The 23,333-nt window shown below is 48.3% G+C and overlaps 1 protein-coding gene and 1 pseudogene across 6 annotated transcripts in view; one reads left to right on the forward strand and one right to left on the reverse strand.

Moving 5' to 3' along the window:
* PRKCB (protein kinase C beta) overlaps positions 1 to 23,333 on the reverse strand; it is a 330,403-nt gene that overhangs the window by 162,206 nt on the left and 144,864 nt on the right. For all 6 annotated transcript variants that reach the window (XM_042971551.1, XM_042971553.1, XM_042971550.1 and 3 more), the window contains 2 exons: positions 806 to 917; positions 347 to 475 (listed from right to left, as the gene is read on the reverse strand). In XM_042971551.1, coding sequence (XP_042827485.1) covers positions 347 to 475; positions 806 to 917 — 241 coding nt within the window. The remainder of the gene's footprint in view (positions 1 to 346; positions 476 to 805; positions 918 to 23,333) is intronic.
* LOC122234775 lies at positions 17,378 to 17,463 on the forward strand (annotated as a pseudogene).

A 23,333-nucleotide genomic window follows, 5' to 3' on the forward strand; every position in this document is an offset into this window, starting at 1 on the left:
AAGTCTGCGGAAGCACCAAGCATTCCTTCTTGGCTACCTTAAAGGAACAGAACTGGACACTCCACAGGCAAGGAACGGGGTGGGAAAGGGAGAGGGAGAGAAGGGGAGTGGGGACTTCGCCCAGCTCCAGCCAGCCCATCGGCTGAGAGTGGGAAGGGGGAGGGATACACTTTCTAAGGATGCCTGCAGCGGGGAGGGACTGTGATGGGGGGTGGGGGGAGGAGGGAGGCAGGGTCACGCAGTCCCCTTCCCGCCCCTGGCACTGTCCATCCCTCCACCAGCTTCCCCTCCCCCAAAACACAGACGGGACCCGCGGAGCTGGCGCCGGAGCGCCAGCGCCACCTACCGACGACGATGAGGACTTCCCTCTCGATGTGAGCCTGGATGTAGATGCGGCCTCGGCGCTCAGTGTGGTCTGTGCCGCACAGGCTGGGGACGTTCATCACGCAACGCTTGTGCACGTTCATCATGCAGGCTGCGAGGGCACAGAGGGGCGCGGCTCAGGCTGGACCCCTCCCGTCCAGTCTCTTTAGAAGGGCTCCTCCAACCCCTTCCACCCCCGGGCCCTGCCGGACAGAGGAGGTGGGACTTGTCTGTCCTCTCTGAGCCTGAGCCCACACCCTGCATGCCTCCAACGGCTCTGAAGCCAGCATCGCTAACTTCAATGCCGCTAGATTTGGGGGTGAGAGGCTCATTACTGAGCAACAGACAACTGGTACACCAGCCCCACCCATGACTTGGGAGGCTCCAAACCACGAGGAGGCAGCCCAGCCACCAGAGGCCGCCACTGAGCAAATGTACTTACTGTCACATTTCATCCCCTGGTGGATGAGTCCATACAGCAGTGACCCGCAGTGGTCACAAAACGTGGGGCTGGAGTATGTGTGGATCTTAAACTTGTGTTTGCTCCGGGGGTCCTAAGGCCAAGAGAAACAAACAAGAGAGACCAGTGTCAGCGTGGCATGCCAAGGACTCACACGGCATCGAGCATCAGAGGAGAACTCGCCGAGAACTGCACCTGGCCCCCAGCGTTCCTCACACCTGTTAGGACCATCACCAGAGTTCTGCTCAGACGTGCATTTATTAAGAGCTGTTGAATGAATGGACGACTAGAACAGCAGGTGGTCCCACAGCAGCCCCAGTACATTTGCTGGGCTTCAAGTCCTCCAATCGAGAGCCTCACCCACTGACTCCTGCCTGAAGCGAGGCCTGCAGGGACAGCAGACAGTTAACAGTTAACCGGGTCCCCTTGATTCTGTTTCTTCCCCCTTTATCCTCTGCGCAAGCTTTGGGAACTTTTAGAGTGATCTAAAACCCAAGTCTGAGGATAAAACCCCCTGCTTAAAGGCCATTTGTTAATACGTCATCACCTACAGAACAGAGTTCAACGTCCAGTGAAGAGTCTGCAGGTTGTGGCAGAGACTGCTAGTTTTTCCAACAATAGCCATTCTTTAATAACAGAACCCTTGAGTTTGAGCAGAGAGTGTGGCCACCCAATTAGAGACCACATTTCCCAGCCTCCCTGGAAGCTTTGGTATGGCTGTGTGATGAAGTTCTGGCCAGCGGGATAGGTGTGCCTTTAAAAGAATGTGTACACGCCTCTCTGGCCCCTTTCCTCCTTTCCTCTGAGGGAGGAACTGGAACCAAATACCTCAGACCCGAACCTGGAGCCATGTGTTGAAAGAATAAAGCTACACTACTGGCCTTGGACTTCATCCCATTGGGCAGACACCTCAGAGAAAACCTACCTTCTGTCTTGTTTAAGTCACTGTATTTGGGGGATATTTGTTACAGCAGCTTATTCGGTTCCCTAACAAGCATGCCCTTCACAACCTGGCAGTGTGGTACGGTGGTTAAAGGTACAGATTTTGGAGCATAAACTAGCTGGGTTCTTCTCAGCAGTATGACTTTGGGCAAGTGACTTAACCTCTTTGTGTTTCCGTTTCCTTGTCTGTAAAGTGGAGGTAACGATAATGCTCTAAGCTTGTTAGACCACTGGGAAGGATAAAGGCATTCATCTGTGTACAGATCTACGAACCAGCTGGCACGCTGTAAGCAGTACACGCTCTTGTGTTATTACCCCTACATCTCCCTTATGATCCCACCTGTGTCCCCAAATACACACTCTGCTCTCGGTTACACAGGACTCGTTCACGTCCCTCTGGCTCGCACGGTGTCTGTCTCCCTCGAGAGTGGCTCTTCCAACACTGCGCTCACTACAAAGCTCCTTCTTCTCTTCCCCCAAAGCCAGCGGGAAAGCTGCTTTCCCCGTGAAACAGTGTACCGCAGAAGCTGAGAACGCGGACCCTGGGTTCCCACCCAGGGCTCATCAGACACAGCAGCCTTTGGTATATGCCACCCATCTCTTCCCTCATTCCTTCTGCTCGCCACGAGTTTACGGGTGCAGGTGCCTTCTTAAAACTGATATTCTTGCGGGGCGCCTGGGTGGCTCAGTCGGTTAAGCATCCGACTTCGGCTTAGGTCATGATCTCATGGTTCGTGGGTTCGAGCTCCATGTCAGGCCCTGTGCTGACAACTAGGAGCCTGGACCCTGCTTCGGATTCTGCCTCCCTCTCTCTCTGCCCCTTGCCCACTCACCCTCTCTCTCGCTCTCAAAAACAAATAAACATTAAAAATTTTTAAAAACTGATATTCTTGCGACAGACAGAAAATAAACAGACACAATGAGTAGATGTTATTTTATGTGCTATTCAAGTGATGAGTGTTTTTCCTGAAAGATTCTTTAGATAAACTGTACTGAATTCTAGCGTATGTAAAAAAGGTGAATTTTTCCTGCATGAAAACAATACCTTCATAAGGCTGACTAAAAACATCTTCAGTCACTGAAGGCTTTGGGGGCATTCACCTTAGAGCTGAGAAATGCTTGCCTCAAACGCTCCAGGGAAACACCTGTTCATAACCAGGGTCGGCCTGTAGGGGAAGCTCAGGGCTTTCCCTCACTCCCCGCTCGCCTCGAAGCAGAACAGATCTGGTTGGTCAGATTCCAAGGCACTGATTGGCCCGGCCTCAGTGGGTGGAGCTTGCACACGTGTGGAAAGGTGCACCTGTCATCTTTCTCTTTCTGTCTCCTAGCTCTCTCAGCTCCCAGGAGACGGGTGGGTTCAGATCCCGTGGTCCAGCCCTGAGAGGGTTGGGAGTGAGTGGCCTGGGGCAAGTTCTCTCTCTCTTCTTGGCTCTTGTGCTCTCTTCGGATTCCCTGATATGTTGACCTTATAGAAGCCAAGAATTCCTTTTGATTACGGTTTCGATTTCCCGAGGCCTCCCTAGTATAGAAAAAAGGGGTCTCCGAGGGCCTCAAGAGGTCGACCTTGAGATTTGGGACAAAATCCCAAATAGTAATAAATGGCCTCCTTGCTGGGTTTCACTTTCCTCCATGTATACATCTCCTTAGAGTATCTTGGGGCGGAGAAAGGCTTTGAGCATTTCTGACTAGGTATCACCAAGAACCGTCTCCGTCCCTTCATGTCTCTCCAACAATAAGAGATGCCAAGTGGCACAAAGAATGGGAAGGGAAATGAAACATTTACCGAGAGCTGCCCCTGTGCCAAGCGGATGCTGGATGTCTCACGCGCACTTTCTCCAGCCTTCAAGCTATTCCATTTGGAAGGTGCGATTCGTTTCCATCTTAGCGCCAGTGAAATGGGCCCAGACTAGAGAGTGAGATTTTCCCCAAGGTCACTCAGCTGGCCCACCGCAGCGTGGGGATTCACACCAGGGTCTGCCTGGCTCTGAAGCCGGGATGCACTAAGCTTCTCTCCCTGCTCCCCAACTTCACTAATGCCCCACTGTTCCGGTCCAGCTACAATAGCACCTCCTTCCTTCACTCATTCCCCCAGCTAGTGACTCCTGAGAGCCAGGGTGGTCCCAAGCATCGGGATACAACTGTGAGCAAGGAGACAGAATGCCTGCTCTCGCTGAATTCACACTCTAATGGCAGAAAGAAACCAAAAACAAAACGAGACAAAACAAAAACCCCACACCCTGCCCTCCCAGATCTTCCCCATCAGAGCATTTAACCACTGTGTTGTAACTGCATGTTTAATCCCATGTCTCCAATGCTTAGCTGCAAGCAACACAAGGGAATTTTGCTCCGGGGCATATATTGTACTTGGCATACAGAAGGTGCTCACTAATAATGAGCGAGAGTTAGCATTTACTGAGCATTTACGCATGCCAGGAACTGTTTTCCAGGGATTGACCAGGCATTAACTCATGTACTTCACATAGCATCCCTGTGAAGTAGGTACTTCACCCATTTCACAGATGAGGGCCGAGGGGTGCAGTGACTTGCCCAGGGCCCCCCGGCCTTGGCAGCACAGCACTTTGCACAGTGGGTGGCACCTAGTAAGAGGTTCGTGAGCTGTGGTGGCAGCTGCGGGGCTCCATTCACCCCTGCTAACCACTGACAGCCCCTGAGCAATGCCCGTGCTGTTTCAGAAAATGGCTTGGGGAGTACCGTGCAAGACCGATTAGAGCCAGACAGGAGAAAGGAAGGCCAATTAGACAAGCTGCAGGGACAAGTGTGTGTATTTAGAGGCTGTGGAGGCTCCTCCAACCTTGCTCCCGGCTCCTGGGCTTTCAGGAGGGCTCACGGTTATAAGTACCAGCTCCACCCACCCACCGCCCCATCCCTCAGACCACCCAGACCAATCAGGTCATCCCCTGACCGCTGCTGTCCTCCACCCTTCTGCCACCTGGGAGAGCTTGGGATAAAGCCACAGTCCCACAGCTGTGGGACTCCATGACCCACAAGGAAAATCTCTCAGGGTGACCGTCCATGCCTGCTCATGTCCAGCACCATCTCTGAGATGGGTGGGTTTGCACTTTGAGACATCCTACTCCCCCAGACACAGGTGACTGGCGCAGAGGTAGGCGCTTGGCTCAAATGACTCACACGTTTAGTGAGTGGAACACAGGCAGGCCAGGGGTCATGCAGCTTGGGGGCTGAGGGGGCCATTTTTTTTTACAGTGGGCTCCAAGGAACAGAGAAGAACAAAGACAAAAGGCCACATGACCCGAGGAAAGGCGCTCCTGGTTCCCGTCCCTCAGGGGCCTGGCATCCTGTCCTCCAATTCCACCTGACTCTCCTGGGTCCTCTGTGCTTACGCCAATCCAAGTAGGCATCTGTAACCTGCAGCCAGTGATGAGCATCGAGATATTTCTAATCACTTCGGCTCAGGTACTGCCCACTGGCCAATCAGAAGGAAGAGCAGGTTCAGCAGTGCTGGGAGTTAACTCTTTGGTTGCTGGATCATAGAGAGGTGGTGGGGAGCTGGCAGGGGAAGAAATGGGGGAGAGGTAGAAGGAGAAGGATCAGAGGGCCTGGCAGTTATTTCCCAATCAGTTTTAAAGTATTTCACGATTATCAAAACTGGTACAGTAATGTCAGTGCAACAGGTTAAACATCAGCCTCGCCTTTGAACAAAATGCATTCCCTTCCTAGCCTCGGAGGCTGTGGCCATTGACCAGCTCTGGGATGAGCCCGGGGATCCACGTAGCCTCAAAGTCAGAACTTCCCCTATGGTCTTGTTTAGATCCCATCCAAAGAGCCCTCCCCCATCTTTCTAGTCGGATCCCCCCATCCCAGGCCCCACAGACTGGGTCCCCTCCAGTCCATGCACAGCCCATTCCCATCCCTGGCCTCGGTCCTCCTTGATGCTCAGAGGTTACAATCTGGAGCCCGTGGGCCATTATCAACTTTGTAAACAAGCTATATTTGCTTCATATGGTGCTTCTTAAAAATTCAAGTTAATTGACTACATTTACAAATCACGAAATGTCAGATAAAAATGTAAACCTCTGGCCCTTTTTGAAAAACCCCAACTTACAGCAACAATGGACACACATTCCCAGGGGCTGAGCAGGGGTTGCCCCCCTCGCATAGGGATAAGCCTTCCAGTTTTCCACAGTCCCTGCCATTCTCCATTGTCTTACACCATGCCTGCTTCACTCATTTCCCCTCCCTGCCCGGTCCCTGTAGGAATTTCGGTTTCTGACCTCTCTCAGAGCCCCCCACCCTCTCTACCTACAGTCCACTGGCTGGGAACCTACCGCGTGTCAACACGTCCCCTAAACTCCTGAATGAGTTCATTTGGCTCAGTGCCAAATGCTTTCAGAGATAGGTTTGAAACTACTGTATCCCCATCCCAGTACCAGCCGTTGATTTCCAGGGTCCCCGGTCATCTCTCCCACCCTGGGAGTCACGTCTCCACAAAGACCCTGGTATGATTCCTCTCCACGCTAGTTCGTGTGGTTGGGGTTCCTTCACGCTTCCTACTAGGCGAGCTTGGATTTCTGAGTTTCCTACCACTTCTGATCCTGCTCGCAGAGATTGCTCAATCCCAAGAACAAAATGACAACGAGCTGCTGTGACTCTTGCTGCCCCCACGAATCGAACACAGACTCCCTGCCTAGCACTGTGCCAACTGTTCTGTATCACATCATCAAATCTTCAGAATGGCCAATGGGGGAAGAGCTGTTATGACCCTGGTATTCCAGATGCGCCCACTGAGGCTTAGGGAAGGAACTTGTTCAAGGTCACTAAGCAAGAGAGTGGGAGAGTCACGACTGGAATCCAAGTTTGCCAGCTTCCAGAGCTACGGGCAGTGGAGTTGGGAACACCTGCCTATCACCTGTCTGCCTCCCTGCTCCTCGGTGTCCCCAGAGGGTCTCCCACCTGACAGGGGTTACAGGTGACGGCAACCTTCATCTCACGCAAACGCAGCACTGGCCAGTGACAGGCCGCTTGCGGTTCCTCACCGCCACCCCCCAATCCCCAGGACCAGAGGACAGGCAGATCTCAGCTCAGCATCTTTGGTTCATCGCCTGACTCCAGGCACAAGCAGCTAAGGAGGAAGGAAGCACAGATCAGAAACCAAAAGGGAAAAAAAAAATGTTTAAACATCTAAGTCACAGCCCAAAATAGCCTTTCTCGGTCTGAATGGGCTGTGTGGCTTTGTTCGCAGGTGGGCCGAAATTTGGCGGAGCTGGGGCAAAGCTGCAGGAATCAGGAGACTGGATTGAAGCATAGAGGCCAACAAAACACACACCAACATCAGTCAGACGAGGAATAAAAGCAGCCTGGACATGTACAGGCTACAAAAGCCCCTGAGGGCACATTTCCCAGGAGGCAGCCGGGCAAGGTCAAATCGAAGATGGTGTGGAAATGCCAGCTGAACAGAGGGAAGGTTCCAAACAGGGGCTCTGGGGTAAACTGTGTGACCTCCGGCAAGTGACTTCGCCTCTCTGAGTCTCTGGTTCTTGTGCACAAAGTGAAGATATAAAAACAGTACCCACTTCATGGACTGGCTTCATGGATCGGCTCCCCAGCACAGGGCCCTGCACACGGGAAGGGCAAGCTCTTGCTTCCATCGTCCCAAAGAGAAAAAATCATCACGGGGACACTTTCCCAGGCTTCAGTCCTGAGCCATCCTAACTCTGCACATCCACATGCTACGTATAATATGTACTTAGCATTTTTCTTGAACTCAGCAGGACTTTCACTTAAATAAACCTATTTTAAAATAAAACTGTTTACAGAGTGTGAACGCGTGGGATTGATGTGCAAATTATGTTTTTTTCTAATACACCTTAAAGTGAAGGAACCAACTCCCAAAATAAAATTGTAACATGTGCGTCCCAACAGCGTCCATTGAGAGGCGGCAGAGACACAGATACATATATTCTTAGTGGGCAGGCCCACTGACATTCGGCATTATCTATCAAAACTACAAATGTTTCAAACTGAGGGTAGATGGGGGGTGGGAGGGAGGGGAGGGTGGGTGATGCCTTCCTTGAGGAGGGCACCTTTTGGGAGGAGCACTGGGTGTTGTATGGAAACCAATTTGACAATAAATTTCATATTTAAAAAAAAAAAGTACAAATGTTTCTTCCCCGGTGACCCAACTGCCCTACTCTGGGAATTTATCCTGGAGCTAAACCCAAATACATAGGAAATAATATGTATATGTGGCTGTTCCCTGCAGCGTTATTTATAACAGCAAAATACTGTACATAAGCCAAGTGTTACAGGTAGGGAGCGGCTTAAATAAATCATAGCGTAGCTACACGGTGATATGCTGCTCAGGTGTCAGAAGAATGAGTTTTCTGCACTAAGAGGGAAAAACCTTAAGGGCATATATGTTTATTTATTATTTTTATTTTTTATTTTATATTTTGTTTATTACTATTGCTTATTTATTTATTTATTTTTGAGAGAGAGAGAGAGAGAGAGAGAGAGACAGAGACAGAGAGAGAGACAGAGACAAGTCGGGGAGGGGCACACAGAGAGAGGGAGGCACAGAATCTGAAGCAGGTTCCAGGCTCCGCACGGTCAGTGAAGAGCCCAACGCGGGGCCCAAACTCAAGGGCTGTGAGATCTTGACCTGAACCAAAGTCAGATGCTTAACCAACTGAGCCACCCAGGTGCCCCTTAAGGATATATTTTAAAGTGAAACTTAAAAAAAAAAAAAGCCAAAAACAAAAAAACCAAGATGCAGAGGAGCGTAGGCTGCATGCTACCATGAAGAAGAGTAACTATATTCCAAGTTACTCATGCCTACATAAAAATACACTGTAACACAAGCTAATGGAAGTGTTTGTCTATAGAAGCAGGAAGAAAACAAAATGTACAGAGAGTAAGACTTCTCCAAAGTGTTGGGCACCTGGGTGGCTCAGCAGGTTAAGCAACCAACCGACTTTGGCTCAAGTCATAATCTCTCAGTTCGTGAGCTTGAGCCCCGCATCAGGCTCTTTGCTGTCAGCATTGGAGCCTGATTCCAATCCTCTGCCGCCCCTTCTCTCTTTGCCCCTGCCCTGCTCGTTCTCTCTCAAAATAAACTTTCAAAAAAGATATGGGAAAAAAAGAGTATTTAAGTGTTTATCTGAGCGCCACAGAAACCTCACAGCAGGTACCCCAAATTGCAAACAAAATACCAAAGCTTCCTAAGAGACCAAGAAGCGCGGAAACCTTCACAGGGACTGTGTGGACTGAGGTTTTGGGAACATCAAATGTGGATCATGTGAGAACCTGTAATGACACACACGCACTGCGTTCAAAGGCGGGGGGATTATAATTTGGTGAAGATCTCTCATTTTGTTCCTGGGAAGAAAGTCAACAGAGCCGATAACGCTGTGTAAATGTTCCTGCCCCGGTGACGGTGACTCGGTTTGCTCAAGCGTCTGATAAGCCCTGCCTTCTTCCAGCCACCACCCCTTTGCAAATAAGTAATTGTTCGATCGCAAGGCCAAGCTTCTGTTGTGTAAACTGGGGTAGAATTTTAAATATGATTTCCTGCATTAAGAGCTGCACTGGGGTCAATGTCAATACCAGGGGTTAATTAACAGCCACGTTCAAACCTAACGCTGGGCTCTGGAAGCTAGGAGCTTTTTGATGCAGGGGCAAGTTCTTTAACCCCTTTTAAGTGTTCACTCCTCCATTTGAAAATGGGGTAACAATTATATCTAATTCCCAAGTTAATGAGAGTTCAGTGAATGAATGCATGGAAACTGCCTAGTAGTCTCGTGTGGAAATAAACATTTAATCCGTGTTCACTGTTACCATGAATTTTCTGTCCATACCCTTTGTCTGTATTTAAATTCAAATTTGTTTCTTTCTGAATGACTTGTAACACATTTCCCATATAATTATTAGGGATATGAATCATTCACCTACAATACACGCAGTAAATATTTTTGCAGTTTTTCATTTGCCTTTTAATTTTGTTTCCCCTTTTTCAACATATAATAAGGCGTGTATGTGTGTGTGTGTTTAAATAAAGTGCCAATTTTTCCCTTTTCTTTGTAGTCTGTGTCTCTGCTGTTATATTTAGAAAGTCCTTCCCAGTACGATATTTTCTTCAATGTCCTACAGTTTCACTTTCTGCACTGAAATCCTTACTTCTCTTGGAATTCATCTTAGCAGGAGCTCGGGGAAAAGACCTTCATTTCTCCCCCTGAATGTTTAGCCAGTTGTAACAACTGTATGGGGATGTATCTTCTCCCTGCTGACTTCTATCACACACTCGTTTCTCGTGTGTAACCTTTGTTCACTTCTACATTTTCTCTTGTGTTCCACTGATTTCTCTCTAGTCCTGCCTCAGTACCACACTACTTTAATATATCATAGGTTTACAATATCTGAGCCTCTAAACGCATGCATTTTATACCCACCTACCCCGACCCCAACATTACTGTCCACTTTGAAAATCTTCATGGTTATTCTCACGCACATAGTTTTCCAGATTGTATTGGACAGGCCCATCTCTGCCAACCCTACCTATTTTATTGTCCTTCTAGAAAAATCCCCACCTCCAGCACCAGCTCAGTGGAGACTAGAGCATCTGACCTTGGGCTTCCAGCCAGTGCTGAGTGGACCAAGGTCTGGTCAGTGGCGTGCAGTTTACGAAGGAAGAACTGGACCGATCAGAACTGGACCGATCAGAATTTACAACAAGGAACGGTGCAGTCTTGGGAGCTGGAGCAGAGCTAAGGGGATGCATGGGTGTCTGATGTCGAGTCAGGGCTGGAGGGTGACAAGGAGAGAGGGAGAGACGGACAGAGAGAATGAATTCACATGTAATTTGAGTCTTTTATGTCCTTCCAGAAAACTTGTTTTTTTAAACTCTACTTAGTTGCCACCAATGTTAAGCTAGTCTTCCTTTCCAGGGTTTACATTTTATCTCAACAAATGATCTCAGTGCATTAGTTAAGTCGGTGGTTTTCAACCTGATTACGCCAACCACTGTGGCATGCATGCAATTTTTTTTTTTTTAGGGATGTATTTCCAGGCCTCTGGGTGGGACCCACAGCAATGGGGAGCCACGTTTTTCTGGGGGTGTTGCATCGGTTGGAGTCACACAGAACACTGGTCAGAAGCTCAGAACTAGAGACACTGGCCCATCTCTGCTGATGGCAGCCACGGACTAGACACGCACCCTGACCACGCTCTCCAAGTGGGGCATATAGTCTGCTGGTCCCCACGGTCTCCACTCGCTGCTGGCTGGCCCCAGCTGGCATCTGAGTAACTCCTGCTGGATCCCGGCCCCAACTAGGATAACCGAGGAAGTCCATTTGAAATAGCAGCCTCATCCATTCATTGAGTCTTGGAGAGAAATATAGACCCGACCAGCCCTTGGGTGCAAGTGGGAGTCCTCAATCTCACAGCGAACAGGGAGCTGCCTTCCTTCTTCTGGAAGGCTGTGTGCACTTATAAGCCGGCTCCAACTCTAAGTGGCTTCAGGACATCAAGCACTGGACCGGCAGATTCAGCTCCAATCTGGTCCCTGAGTCAGCAGAGAGTAGGAGAAGCCCCATCCTTTCCAGAAGGTGATGCCGAGAGCCTGTGAGGTGCCTCCCAGCCTGGAAAAGGACTCAGTTCACCGGGAACAGGTGGTTTTGTAGGATATTTAAAAGATGAGGCTTCAGGTAAGGTTGCCTAGACTGAAGAGCCAGTTCCATATCTTCCTGGCCATGTCCCTTGGCCACGTTGCTTAAAAGCTCCATACTTCATATTAACTGGTGATAACAGCGGCATTTATTTCCTGGGAATGTTATGGGGTGTGCTTTACCGAAAACCTTTAAAATAGCTCCCCAACAGAGAGAGGGCACTCAATAAATACCAGCTGTTATTATTAATCATTAATGATTGCTGGCCAGGGCATCCCTAGGTCTACTGAGTTACAACTTTTTCCAATAATCCCCACTTGCATTCCCCCCTCTTGAACTTCGGTCTTGATTTCCTGCACGAATTCCCTCCACTAAAGCAACGAGCTATTCATTCATTCATCCATTTATTCACCCAATATCTGTTGAGTGTATCAGGTGCTGGATGAACAGAAGCAGACACAGGGTCTGCCCTCATGGGCCCCAGCCTAGTTCGGAGGAGACCATAAAGAAAGAAGCACAAACAAATGGTAGGCTTCCGACCGCTGCAGAGAAGCCTGGAGAGCTTAGTTTTCAGAGGGCTTCAGCTGGGCAGACAGGTCTGGGAGGTTTCCCTGACAAGTGACATGTGAGCTAAGATCTGAAGGATGGGGGGCAAAATCTGGACAGAAGGCACCAGGCTGGGGCTCTGCCCCAACCCCAGGGGGAGCTACTTCACTGCACGGGGTCCTGGCTAGACCCAGGTAGATTTGGCTGACATCACCCCATTGCCACCAACCTGGCTTCAAGCTCTGCCTCAGCCCCTATTCCCTGTCCCCAGCTCGGACCCCTCAGCTATGACATAGATCCTAGCCCCCGTGGGAGGGAATTTAGTAGAGAGCTCATGAGTCAGAGTCTAAAGCCAGAGAGTCTGAACTCAGTCCCAGCTTTGTTACTTCACAGCCATGCGGCCTCAAGCAAGTTACTTACGTTATATGAGCCTTGATTTTCCCACCTGCAAAATGGAGCCCAAAGCTGTCATGTGGAGAGACACTACAGCAGAATAGCACGCACTACAAGGTCAGGCTGCCTAGGATTGAATCCCAACTCAATGACTTCCTAGCTGGTGACTTTAGGCAGGTTACCTAACCTCTCTGTGCTTCAGTGTCTTCTTTAATGTGGAAATAATGATAGTAGCTCTGCATGCTCATGAGAAGCTAATGAGCGAATATCTGTAAAAGAGTGCTCAGTAAATACTATGTAAGTGCCTGTTGAATACAGTAAATAAACGTTCCCGCCTTCTAGGTTTGTCAGGAGTCATGAAACCATGATTATAGGTCGTGCTTTAGCCCAGTGACTAACAGGTAGTCCGGACCCCATAAATGTTAACTTAAAAAGAAAACTACATCTGTGACCTTGGGCAAGCCACCCCATGCTCTGGTCTCAGTTCCCCCTTCAGAAAACAATGGGGTTAACAGAGCACTCCCCAGGGCCCTTCAAGTTCTAACAACCACCTATGCGGGCTCTTCACAGAGTCTGCCCCGCCTCTTCCTGTAGGTTGTTATGTGAATTCACTGCTCAGAGCAGACTACAGAGGTCTTCAGGGGCCAGTCACCCTGCCACAAATCACACCCCAGCATTATATATAAACCCTCCAACACCCACAAGGTACGCACACACATCCTCGCCCCTCACCGCCCCCCCTCCCCCAATGGTGCTATCAGCCCACAAAGGCAGGAGCACCCCTCTGTCCCTGCTGAGTGAGGGTCGCCCCAAAGCAAGACCGGAACACAGGGTTTTACTCAACTTGCAAAGATGCTGTCAGTTCGATTTCTAGGTGTAGAGCACGGTGCCAACTTTCTGACAGCTCCCTCTGCCACAGGGGCCCTCGGCGTACCCACGCCTGCATTTCAGAGGGGCAGAAAGAACCTTCATGCAGAAGGACATGAGGGACGCTGCTAAAGCCAGTGCCTGGCGGGCCACCATCAGCACCTGGGACTCTGGACACCACAAGACCATGGAGGGTCTCATTATAATGATCCTAATCACTAGCAATGAGGATCCTAAGCCATTAGGTCCACAGAGACAAGAAGCCTGAGGAAGATGAGTTCTGTGCACGCTGGCCCTTCACCCTTGACCAAGAACGTCCCTGAGACACCACTCTGCTCCACAGAAAGTTCTGGAAGCTATCATGTGCCTGACACTGCACTACGTGTGTAGTGATCAAACAGCAGGTGCTGACCTCACCTCCAGGGATTCATAGATTCCAGTGGGGGATTATAATTACAGTGGACCCTTGAACAATGTGGGTGGTTAGGGGCGCTGACCACACCCACGCAGTTGAAAATCCACATGTAACTTCTGACTCCCCAAACACTTAACTACGAATAGCCTCTGACCAAAAAAGCCTTACTGATAACATAGTTGATTAACACGCAGTGTGTATGTTATGTGTATTATATACCATATTATAATCAAGTAAGCTAGAGAAAAGAGAATGTTATTAAGAAAGTCATAAGGAAGAGAAAATATCTACACCACCGAATCGCAAAAAATCATGCAGTTCAAACTCACGTTGCTCAAGGCTCAGCAGTATGCGAGTAACAGCTAACATACGCCAGGCACTATGCCAAGAACTTTGCATATAATTCATGCACCTGACCCTCACTGATCATGTGAAGTAAGTTTATTTTTCTCCCCATTTCACTGGGGAGAAAAGTGAGGCACAGAGAAGTTAAGTCACTGGCCCAAGGTCACATGGCTAGTGATTTGGATGCAGGATCTGGGCTTTTTGTCACCATGTAAGTCAATGGAAAGTGGCCCTGTGATGTGTGACAGTGGTACTCACAGAGTGAAAAACAGGAAGAACAGACCAGGTCAGGGAGGTCAGGGAGGGCTTCCCTGAGGAAGTGATGCTTGGGCCGTGGTCTGGAGGGTGAGTTTTGAGTCAACCGGGGTTCTTAACCCTGGACGCACATTCAAGTCAATCAGGAGGCTTTGAATCAAGCAGGGATTCTGACTGACTTGTCTGGGATGGGCCCAGGCACTGGTATTGGGTTATACAGCTTCGCAGAGGATTCAGATGTGCAACCAGGATGGGGCCTCCCTGAACTCCGGGGCAGAAGAGAGAGAGGAGCTCAGCAGAGGGAGCCCCAAGTGCAACCACCTGGTGTGGGAGAGCAGGGAGGACCGGAGGCTGCAAGGAGGAAGCTCGGTGGGGAGGAAGGATGTGGTCAAGGAAGGGCTGGAGGGGTGACAGGGCCTTCTGAGCAGGGCGACCCTATTATAATCTCTCTTCCAAAGGGGACTCGGTAAGAATGACAGGAATGCCAGGGGCACAAACCCTTTGGGATTCCAGTGCAACGTAACAACCAGGTCTGTCTCCAGGAAAGCGTGGCAAAGGAGGATGTGTGAAAACCTTGCTTGTCAGCCACGTCAGAGCGTCGGCTTTGTCCCAAGAACAGTGGGAAGCCACTGACGTGTTTCCAGCAAGAATGATGACAGGATCGTATCTGGTTTGGGGAAAGATGACTCCACTGTAATGTGGAGGTGACAGGCTGGCGAGAACAGAGAGGAATCAGGGAATCAAACAAGGGGCTAATGGTCCAGGGAGGGCGAATGGAGCCTGGACTCGGGCCCTGTCTCTGGGGATGGAGAGAAGTGGGTGGCCATGTATTGTGGTGGGAAGAGCAGGCTTGGGAGCCAGATCACGCTCAAACTCAGACTCGGCTTCTTATTAGTCATGTGACCCAGCAAATCAGCTAACTTCTCTGTAGGTTGGGCGTAGAAAGAGGATCTTTCTCATGGGGTGAGGCTTCAATGAGTTAGTGCATGTAAATCACTTAGAACAGCGCCTGGCATACGATAGGCATTATATAAATGTTAGCTATAATTACTGTTCAGAAGGTACAACAGGAGCTGGCAATGGAGAGAATATGAGGGTAGGGAAAGGCTGGGGACACAGAAGAAGAAGAAGCCCTAAGAATGGAGCCTTGCTCAGTAGGATGCTGGAGAGCCACGGCTGAAGGGTGAAGAGGACGAAAGACAGAAGGTTGCATGACGAAGGGCTGAGATGCAGAATGAAGGAGGCGAACCCAGGCCGGAAGGCCAAGATTGAAAGCAAAAACAGGTCCAAGATTCTGAGTCAAGCACTTACATAATATGCCAGGCGCTGTGTTAAGCTTTTTGCATACATTACCTTATTTAATACTCATGAAGTAGGTATATTATCATCCTCATCTTGAAAATGCAGAAGCAGGGGCACAGAGAGAGCGAGTAACTTATCCGAAGTCACAGAGCTACTAAGAAAGCTGAGCTTTGAACCCAGGCAGACCAGCTCTAGAGCCCATACTCTTTATGTCCAAGACCATAAACCTGACTCTGAACATTTCACTCTGCCCTCACTCCCAAACTACCACTACAAATATATATATTAAAAAAAAAAAAAAAAAATGGGGCGCCTGGGTGGCGCAGTCGGTTAAGCGTCCGACTTCAGCCAGGTCACGATCTCGCGGTCCGTGAGTTCGAGCCCCGCGTCAGGCTCTGGGCTGATGGCTCGGAGCCTGGAGCCTGTTTCCGATTCTGTGTCTCCCTCTCTCTCTGCCCCTCCCCCGTTCATGCTCTGTCTCTCTCTGTCCCAAAAATAAATTAAAAACGTTGAAAAAAAAAAATTAAAAAAAAAAAAAAAAAAGTTTAAAAATAGGAGAATCCATTTCAGCCCAGAAATCAGGGAGAGGTGCCAAGCAGAAGCCAAAATCTCTTCAAATGTTTTTCAGTATATGAAAAAGGTGAGGCTTGAAGTGACCTGCCTCTCCCAAGCCTAAAGAATTAGAGTCACAAGGCCTGATGATGGGGTGGGTGGTGGACCAAACACAGCAAGCCAAGGTGAGTCCTTGAAGGCGCCTGAGCAGTCCCTGGCATCCTTGAAGGCGCCTGAGCAGCAGCAGGCACCTGATAATTCTGCAGAATGATGACTGACCGTCACCCTCTCAAAGCCTTCAGGGGAAGCAAGTGGCTGCCAGACCCAACGGCAGAGGCCAGTGGACGTGGAGAGTGCTGACAACAGCAGAGGGCGCTGTAGCAGCTGTTTCCCTGACCAGGGCTGGCTCTCCCATTCCAGCAAGGGGTGTGCCCTAGCCCATTTAAAACTCAACTGTGCCACAGCCAGGGTAAAGGCACCTGGGCATCCTTCTAAGGTTCTCCGCCTTGGAATGTTGCGCCCTCCCTACTCCCCCAAAGAACGCTGATTTGACTCAATCCACATTTTCTCTTCTCCCTTTTTTTAAAAAAGTTTATTTATTCTGAGGGAGAGAGACAGAGAGCATGAGGGAGGGGCAGAAAGAGAGGGAGAGAGAGAGAATCCCAAGCAGGCTCCACGCTGTCAGCAAGGAGCTCGATGTGGGACTTGAACTCACGAACCTCATGACCTGAGCCGAAATCAAGAGTCAGATGCTTAACCGACGGAGCCACCCAGGCGCCCCATCTCTTCTCCCTTTGTAAGAAGGGTGGGGGAGACCTTCCACTGACAGTTCCCACCTGCCAACATAGAGCTTACTCACTGGTGGTGTCCAGAAGGATCCCAGTCCAAAAATGTGCTTAAAAACCACCACAGCTATGGGCCCCTGGGTGGCTCGGTCGGTTAAGGGTCCGACTTCGACTCAGGTCACAATCTCTCTGTTCCTGAGTTTGAGCCTGCGTCCGACTCTGTGCTGACAGCTCGGAGTCTGAAGCCTGCTTTGGATTCTGTGTCTCCCTCTCTCTGCCCCTTCCCCGCTCATGTTCTGGCTCTGTTTCTCTCAAAAATAAATACACATTAAAAAATTTTTAAAAACACCACCGTTGTAATTCTCAGATTTTTTTTGTCAACATCGAAATTTAGGAGATTCAGACTTCTCTTGAAAAATGAAACAATCTGGATCTAGGTCCTTTAAAGAGCAGGACTTTTTTTATAAAATGGAGCTGGGTAGTGGCTTCTCCTTTCAGACAGGGTGGACACATCGCTTCTCAGCCTTTTGGCTAAGATCAAGTGTAGTATCAGACAGGGTGGCCACTCCTTATTGTCACACACTTGATTCAGCTACTTGCCTGCCAGGCCCTGGCTGGCTTTGAAGTTGGAAATCCCGATAAATGGGATGGAATGAGTCCTTCCAAAGTCATGTGGCCACAAACAAAACACTGAGGAAAGCAGAGGAAAAAGGAAAGAGGGGGTCTACCGTGTCATACTATTTGGATAGACTTCAAAAGAAGGCACACTGTTCTCCCTAGTGGCCATACCATTCTGCATTCCACCAACAGTGTGCAAGGTTCCCATTTCTCCACATCCTCTCCAACGCTGGTTGTCTTTTGGGTTTGTTTGATATTAGCGATTCTGACAAGTATCTCACTGTGCGTTGGATGTGCATTTCTTGGTGATGAGGGATGTTGAGCTATTTTTTTTTTTTTCCCCATTTACCTGTTGGCCACTTGTAGGTCTTCTTTGGAGAAATGTCTATTCAAGTCCTTACCCCATTTGGAGGTTCTTCAACAAATGAAAAATAGAACTACCATCTGATCCAGCAATCCCACTTCTGGGTATTTATCCAAGAAAACTGAAATCAGGATCTCGAAGATACAGTTGCACCCTAAGTTCACTGCAGCATTACTCACAATAGCCAAGATGTGGAAACAGCCTAAATGTCTATCAACAGGTGAACAAATCAAGAAAATATGGAATAGGGGCACCTGAGTGGCTCAGTCGGTTGTGCGTCCGACTCTTGATTTTGGCTCAGGTTATGATCCCAGAGTCATGGGATCAAGCCCCAAGTCAAGCTCCATGCTAAGCGTGAAGCCTGCTTAAGATTCTCTCTCTCAGTCTGTCCCTCTCCCCCACTCACTCTCTCTCTCTGTTTATTTATTTTTTTTTTAATTTTTTTTAACATTTATTTATTTTTGAGACAGAGACAGAGCATGAACGGGGGAGGGGCAGAGAGAGAGGGAGACACAGAATCGGAAGCAGGTTCCAGGCTCTGAGCCATCAGCCCAGAGCCTGACACAGGGCTCGAACTCACGGACCACGAGATCATGACCTGAGCCGAAGTCAGACGCTCAACCGACTGAGCCACCCAGGCGCCCCTCTCTCTCTTTGTTTAAAATAAAAAATAAAAATAAATACATAAAATCTTAAAAAAAGAAGAAAATGTGGTACATATATGCAATGGATTATTATTCAGGCTTTGAAAAAGAAGGAAATTCTATGATATGGGACATGGATGAACTCTGAGGACATTATGTCAAGTGAAATAAGCCAGACACGGAAAGACAAATACTGCCTAATTCCACTTAGATGTGGTATCTAATATAGCCAAACTCATAGAATCCAAGAGTGGAATGGTAGTTGCCAGATGCTGGGGGAGGGGGACATGGGGAGTTCCTAATCAATGGGCACAAAGTTTCGGTAAGCCAAGATGAATAAGCTCTAGATCTGGAAAACACTGTGTCTGTAGTCAATAGGACTGCACTGTGCACTTAAAAGTGTGTTAAGAGGGTAGATCGTATGTAAATTGTTCTTTCTGAAATATAATAAGACAAGACAGGACAAGACAAGACAAGACAAGACAAGACAAGACAAGACAAGACAAGACAAGACAGTAAGTAGTTCGATGGGGCAAAAAGCGAGCACCGACTGCTGGCCTGGGTAGCTGGTCTGATGGAAGGGGTAGGAGGTGTGGGAGACAGAAGGCACCCCAGAAAGGCTTCTGGTTATAGAAAAATGTGCTTGCAGAGATCCGTCAAGATGACACTTTTCACATACAGTAAACAGTTTTCAAAGGCCATGCGACCACTGCAAACTAAAACCAGCACCTTTAATTCCAAATTCTAAATTCCTAAAGAGAGAATCTGATCAGTCTAGCTTGAGACAGATGTCCACATACATATGGACCAAATGGGGCCGAGGCTGTGGGGTCACAGGGCTTGGGGTGGGGGGAGTGCATATTTGGAAAGGCAGGTCTCAGAGAACAAGGTTGTCTGCTTCAGTTAGATTCGTCCAAGTGGATAGCATTGAGGTTATGAGGCAGTCTGGGGTACTGAGTAAGAACATGGCCTTGGGGGCCAGACTGCCTACATTTGAATCCCAGCTCCACCACTCACTGGTCATGTTTCCTTGGGCAAGTCACTTAGTCTCTGAGCATCTCAGTTTCCTCATCTGTAAAATGGGGATGATAACAGTAGTAGTTCTAGAGTGTAATGAAGAATAAAGAGTTATTATATGTAAAGTGCCTAAAACAGAATTATATCTATGAATGCTGGCTCTTAGATATTATTACTATTTTTTTTACTTTTTTAATATTTTTATTTTATTTTTGAGAGAGAGAGAGACAGAGCACAAGTGGGGGAGGGGAAGACAGAGAGAGAGAGAGAGAGAGAGAGAGAGAGAATCTGGAGCACGTTCCAGGCTCTGAGCTGTCAGCACACAGCCTGACATGGAGCTTGAACTCATGAACCGTGAGATCTTGACCTCACCAAAGTCGGATGCTCAACCACCTGAGCCAACCAGGCATCCCTTGGTCATTACTATTTTTAAAAAATACTGTATTTAGGGGCTCTTGGCTGGCTCAATCAAAAAAGCATATGACTCTTGATCTCAGGGTCGTGAGTTCGAGCCCACATTGGGTGTAGAGATTACTAAAAATAAATAAATAAATAAATAAACAAAAAAAAGAATAATAATAAGTAAAAATAAAAGTACTCTATTTAGAAATCCTAGAATCCTAGGCCACTGAAGACAGGGGAAGCCATCAGGAATACAAAAAGCTGGAGACAGAAGAAAGGCGAGAAATGAGGTCTTTTGACTCTGGGACCAATGCCTTTCACATCCCTGCAGGCTGCCTCTCTCCAGGGTCATCAGCCTTTTGATTTCTCTACTTCCCTCAGGCCCACAGGCTCCACGGGCTAAATCTCTGGGAAACTGCCTTTCTCGGGCTCTGAGGCTGGTCCGCCACCAACTAGGAGAAGCCAAAATAATTCATAAGACAGGACACCTCCACCCCATTCAAATCACAGCAGCCCTGCCCTTTTGGTGCAGGACAAACAGCTGGTTTCTGTTCTCAGGACGCTGCGCATCATAGATTTGCTTCTTCCTCCACAGCATGAAGCTCCGTGTCTTTATGACAGGGAACTATTGAGAAGCAATCCGTGCTGACCTTTACCTACTGCTTCTGCATTGCGCAAGCTGTCACAGGCACGGGGCAAACGGGAGCGAGCGGAAGAATCAAGTGCAATTCTCCCCGAAGTCGGAAGATGTGCGTTTTATCACATCACCCTCATTTTATCAGACTCTTCCTCCAACCAGCCCATGGGACGTGTCTGTGTGTTTCCATTTCATGGCAAGCGAGATGGATACATGCCACGCCAAAAACAAGGCTGCACTTTTGAAACCCACTCTCAAAGACCTGAAAGGGCCGCTGGTGATAATAATTTTGGCACGTATTTTGTGCCAGGCATGGCACACAGCCCTTCACGGGGATTAGCTCATCTGATCTTCATCTGAGCCTTATGAGGAGGGTGTTATTTTATCCTCTTTTTACTGATAAGGAAACTGAGGCAGAGGGCAGGTAACTAGGCCAAGATTATCCAGCCGCTTAGCCAATTGCAAACCTAGCATTCAAATACAACTGCCCCGGTTTCAGAGCCAGGATACGATATTGCCTTACACTAGCTTCCAAACTCAGTCACCCATCAGAATTACCTGAAGGACTTTAAAATACCTGTTTCCAGGCCCTTGTCTGTATTTCTAAAGGTGAGCTCTGTTTTTAGCAGGCTCCCCAAATAATGCTTAAGCATTCAACCTATCTGTATTCTGCAAAGCGGCCATTTAGAAACTGTAGTGGTCTGTGTATTGTTTTGATCTGCCAAACCTCTCTGCTTCCTTTTCTTTCTTTTCTCTATCTATCTATCTATCTATCTATCTATCTATCTATCTATCTATCTTCTCTGCTTCCTTTTCTTTCTTTTATCTATCTATCTATCTATCTATCTATCTATCTATCTATCTATCTATCTATTTTGGTAGCAATGCCTCATTTCTCCTTTGAAAGCCATCCCACCTACGCTGTATTTAGACTTGGAGGGAACACTATAAAGATCCAGCCAAGGTCTACTTAGGTAACTTGAACTTGACGAAATAAATACTCTTCTGGAATTTGAATTTAAAACCAAAGCAACAAAAGAATCAAAATGAGACACAGCTGGTCTGACTGTTCAGGTTTTCTTCCAATTCTCTAAAAGTACATCATATCTTGGGGTGCCTGGGTGGCTCAGTCGGTTGAGCGTCCGACTTCAACTCAGGTCGCGATCTCGCGGTCCGTGAGTTCGAGCCCGCGTCGGGCTCTGGGCTGATGGCTCGGAGCCTGGAGCCTGCTTCGGATTCTGTGTCTCCCTCTCTCTCTGCCCCTCCCCTGCTCATGCTCTGTCTCTCTCTGTCTCAAAAATAAATAAAAACATTTTTAAAAAATTTAAAGTACATCATATCTTTTCCAATAAATTCTAATCTGAGTTAACCAAAGATGGTTTCCTTTGCACACAGCCAAACAACACCAGTAAAAGAACCACGAATGTGGTAGAAACCCACATCTACCACAGATACCCCCTATACAGCATCCATAGCAACTGATCTTAGCTCTGCCAACATGGGAAATTAATATCCTTATACAGCAACTGGTTGGTCAGTTTGGGATGCCCTTCTTTAGCCAAAATAGACGGTCCCCAGTCCCGATTCTGTCACTTGAATCTATATTTAAAAAAATCTATACAACAGCTCTTTGGGTATTTAATGAAAGCCTAGCCTCGGAGCTAAACAGGCCAACTCTCAGAGCACCTCCAAGCCTCCCTGTGAGGCATCTTTTTGGCATTTGGTAACACACACTCTGGTTACTGAGCACTTTGGCCGTGAATGCAGAAGTTACAGACTGCAATGTTACATAACATAAATTGAATGTATCTTCAGCACAATGATGCACTTCAGATTTAGATAGGTAATAGATATAAATAAAACAGACAGACTGCCTATATTGTTCAGACTGAACTGCACCTGACATTATTTGTCCTTGAGAGATACAGATGGGCCTTCTTTGGTCCATGTGATGGTGAGATCTTACCATGATGCCAAGAGGGATGGTGAACCCTAACTGTTGTTTCCCCTCTTGGAAGGAGCTAGACAGGCTTGGAGCATCATTAGAGCTCACCTGTGGGGGTCCCCAGTTGGTGTTATGTGAGACTTAACAACCCAGACTTTGAAAAACATGGAGTACACTGTTATGTTGCTCTATCTGAGCCAAGAAGACCAGCCAGTGTAGGTGGGATGTGGGCAGGACCTCAGACTATGGCAGAGCTAGGACTTCCTTCCTTCTCTCGGCCAAAGATGAATTGGCCCAGGTTTATCAGGAGTCAGAATCATTTTTTTAATGTTTATTTATTGAGAGAGAGAGAGAGAGAGAGACAGAGACAGAGACAGCATGAGCAGGGAGGGGCAGAGAGAGAGAGAGAGAAGGAGAGAGAGACACATAGGATCGAAAGCAGGCTCCAGGCTCTGAGCTGTCAGCACAGAGCCCAACACAGGGCTCAAACTCACGACCTACAAGATCATGATCTGAACCAAAGTCAGACACTTAACTGACTGAGCCACCCAGGCACCCCCTATCAGGGGCCGGAATCTTATCAGGGGCATCTGAAGATTCTCATCTGGGGGATAAGCTGGCTCCCAGCTGGTGGATGACCTCAGGAGTAACCATATCCAGAAGCAACTGTAATTGCTTACAGGTATACTCAAGCCATCACTCACATTTGATTTCGACTGAATGAAGTGGGAAGCCTGAGTCCACACTGGAGGTGAAGTGGCACCCAAAACAAGCAAGACGCAGAAACCAGTTAAAGAATACCCCAAAGTGATCTCCGGAGCTCTGCAGGCGACAGTCTGG

This window comes from Panthera tigris, chromosome E3, assembly GCF_018350195.1.
Source record: "Panthera tigris isolate Pti1 chromosome E3, P.tigris_Pti1_mat1.1, whole genome shotgun sequence".
NCBI classification, from domain to species: Eukaryota; Metazoa; Chordata; class Mammalia; order Carnivora; family Felidae; genus Panthera; species Panthera tigris.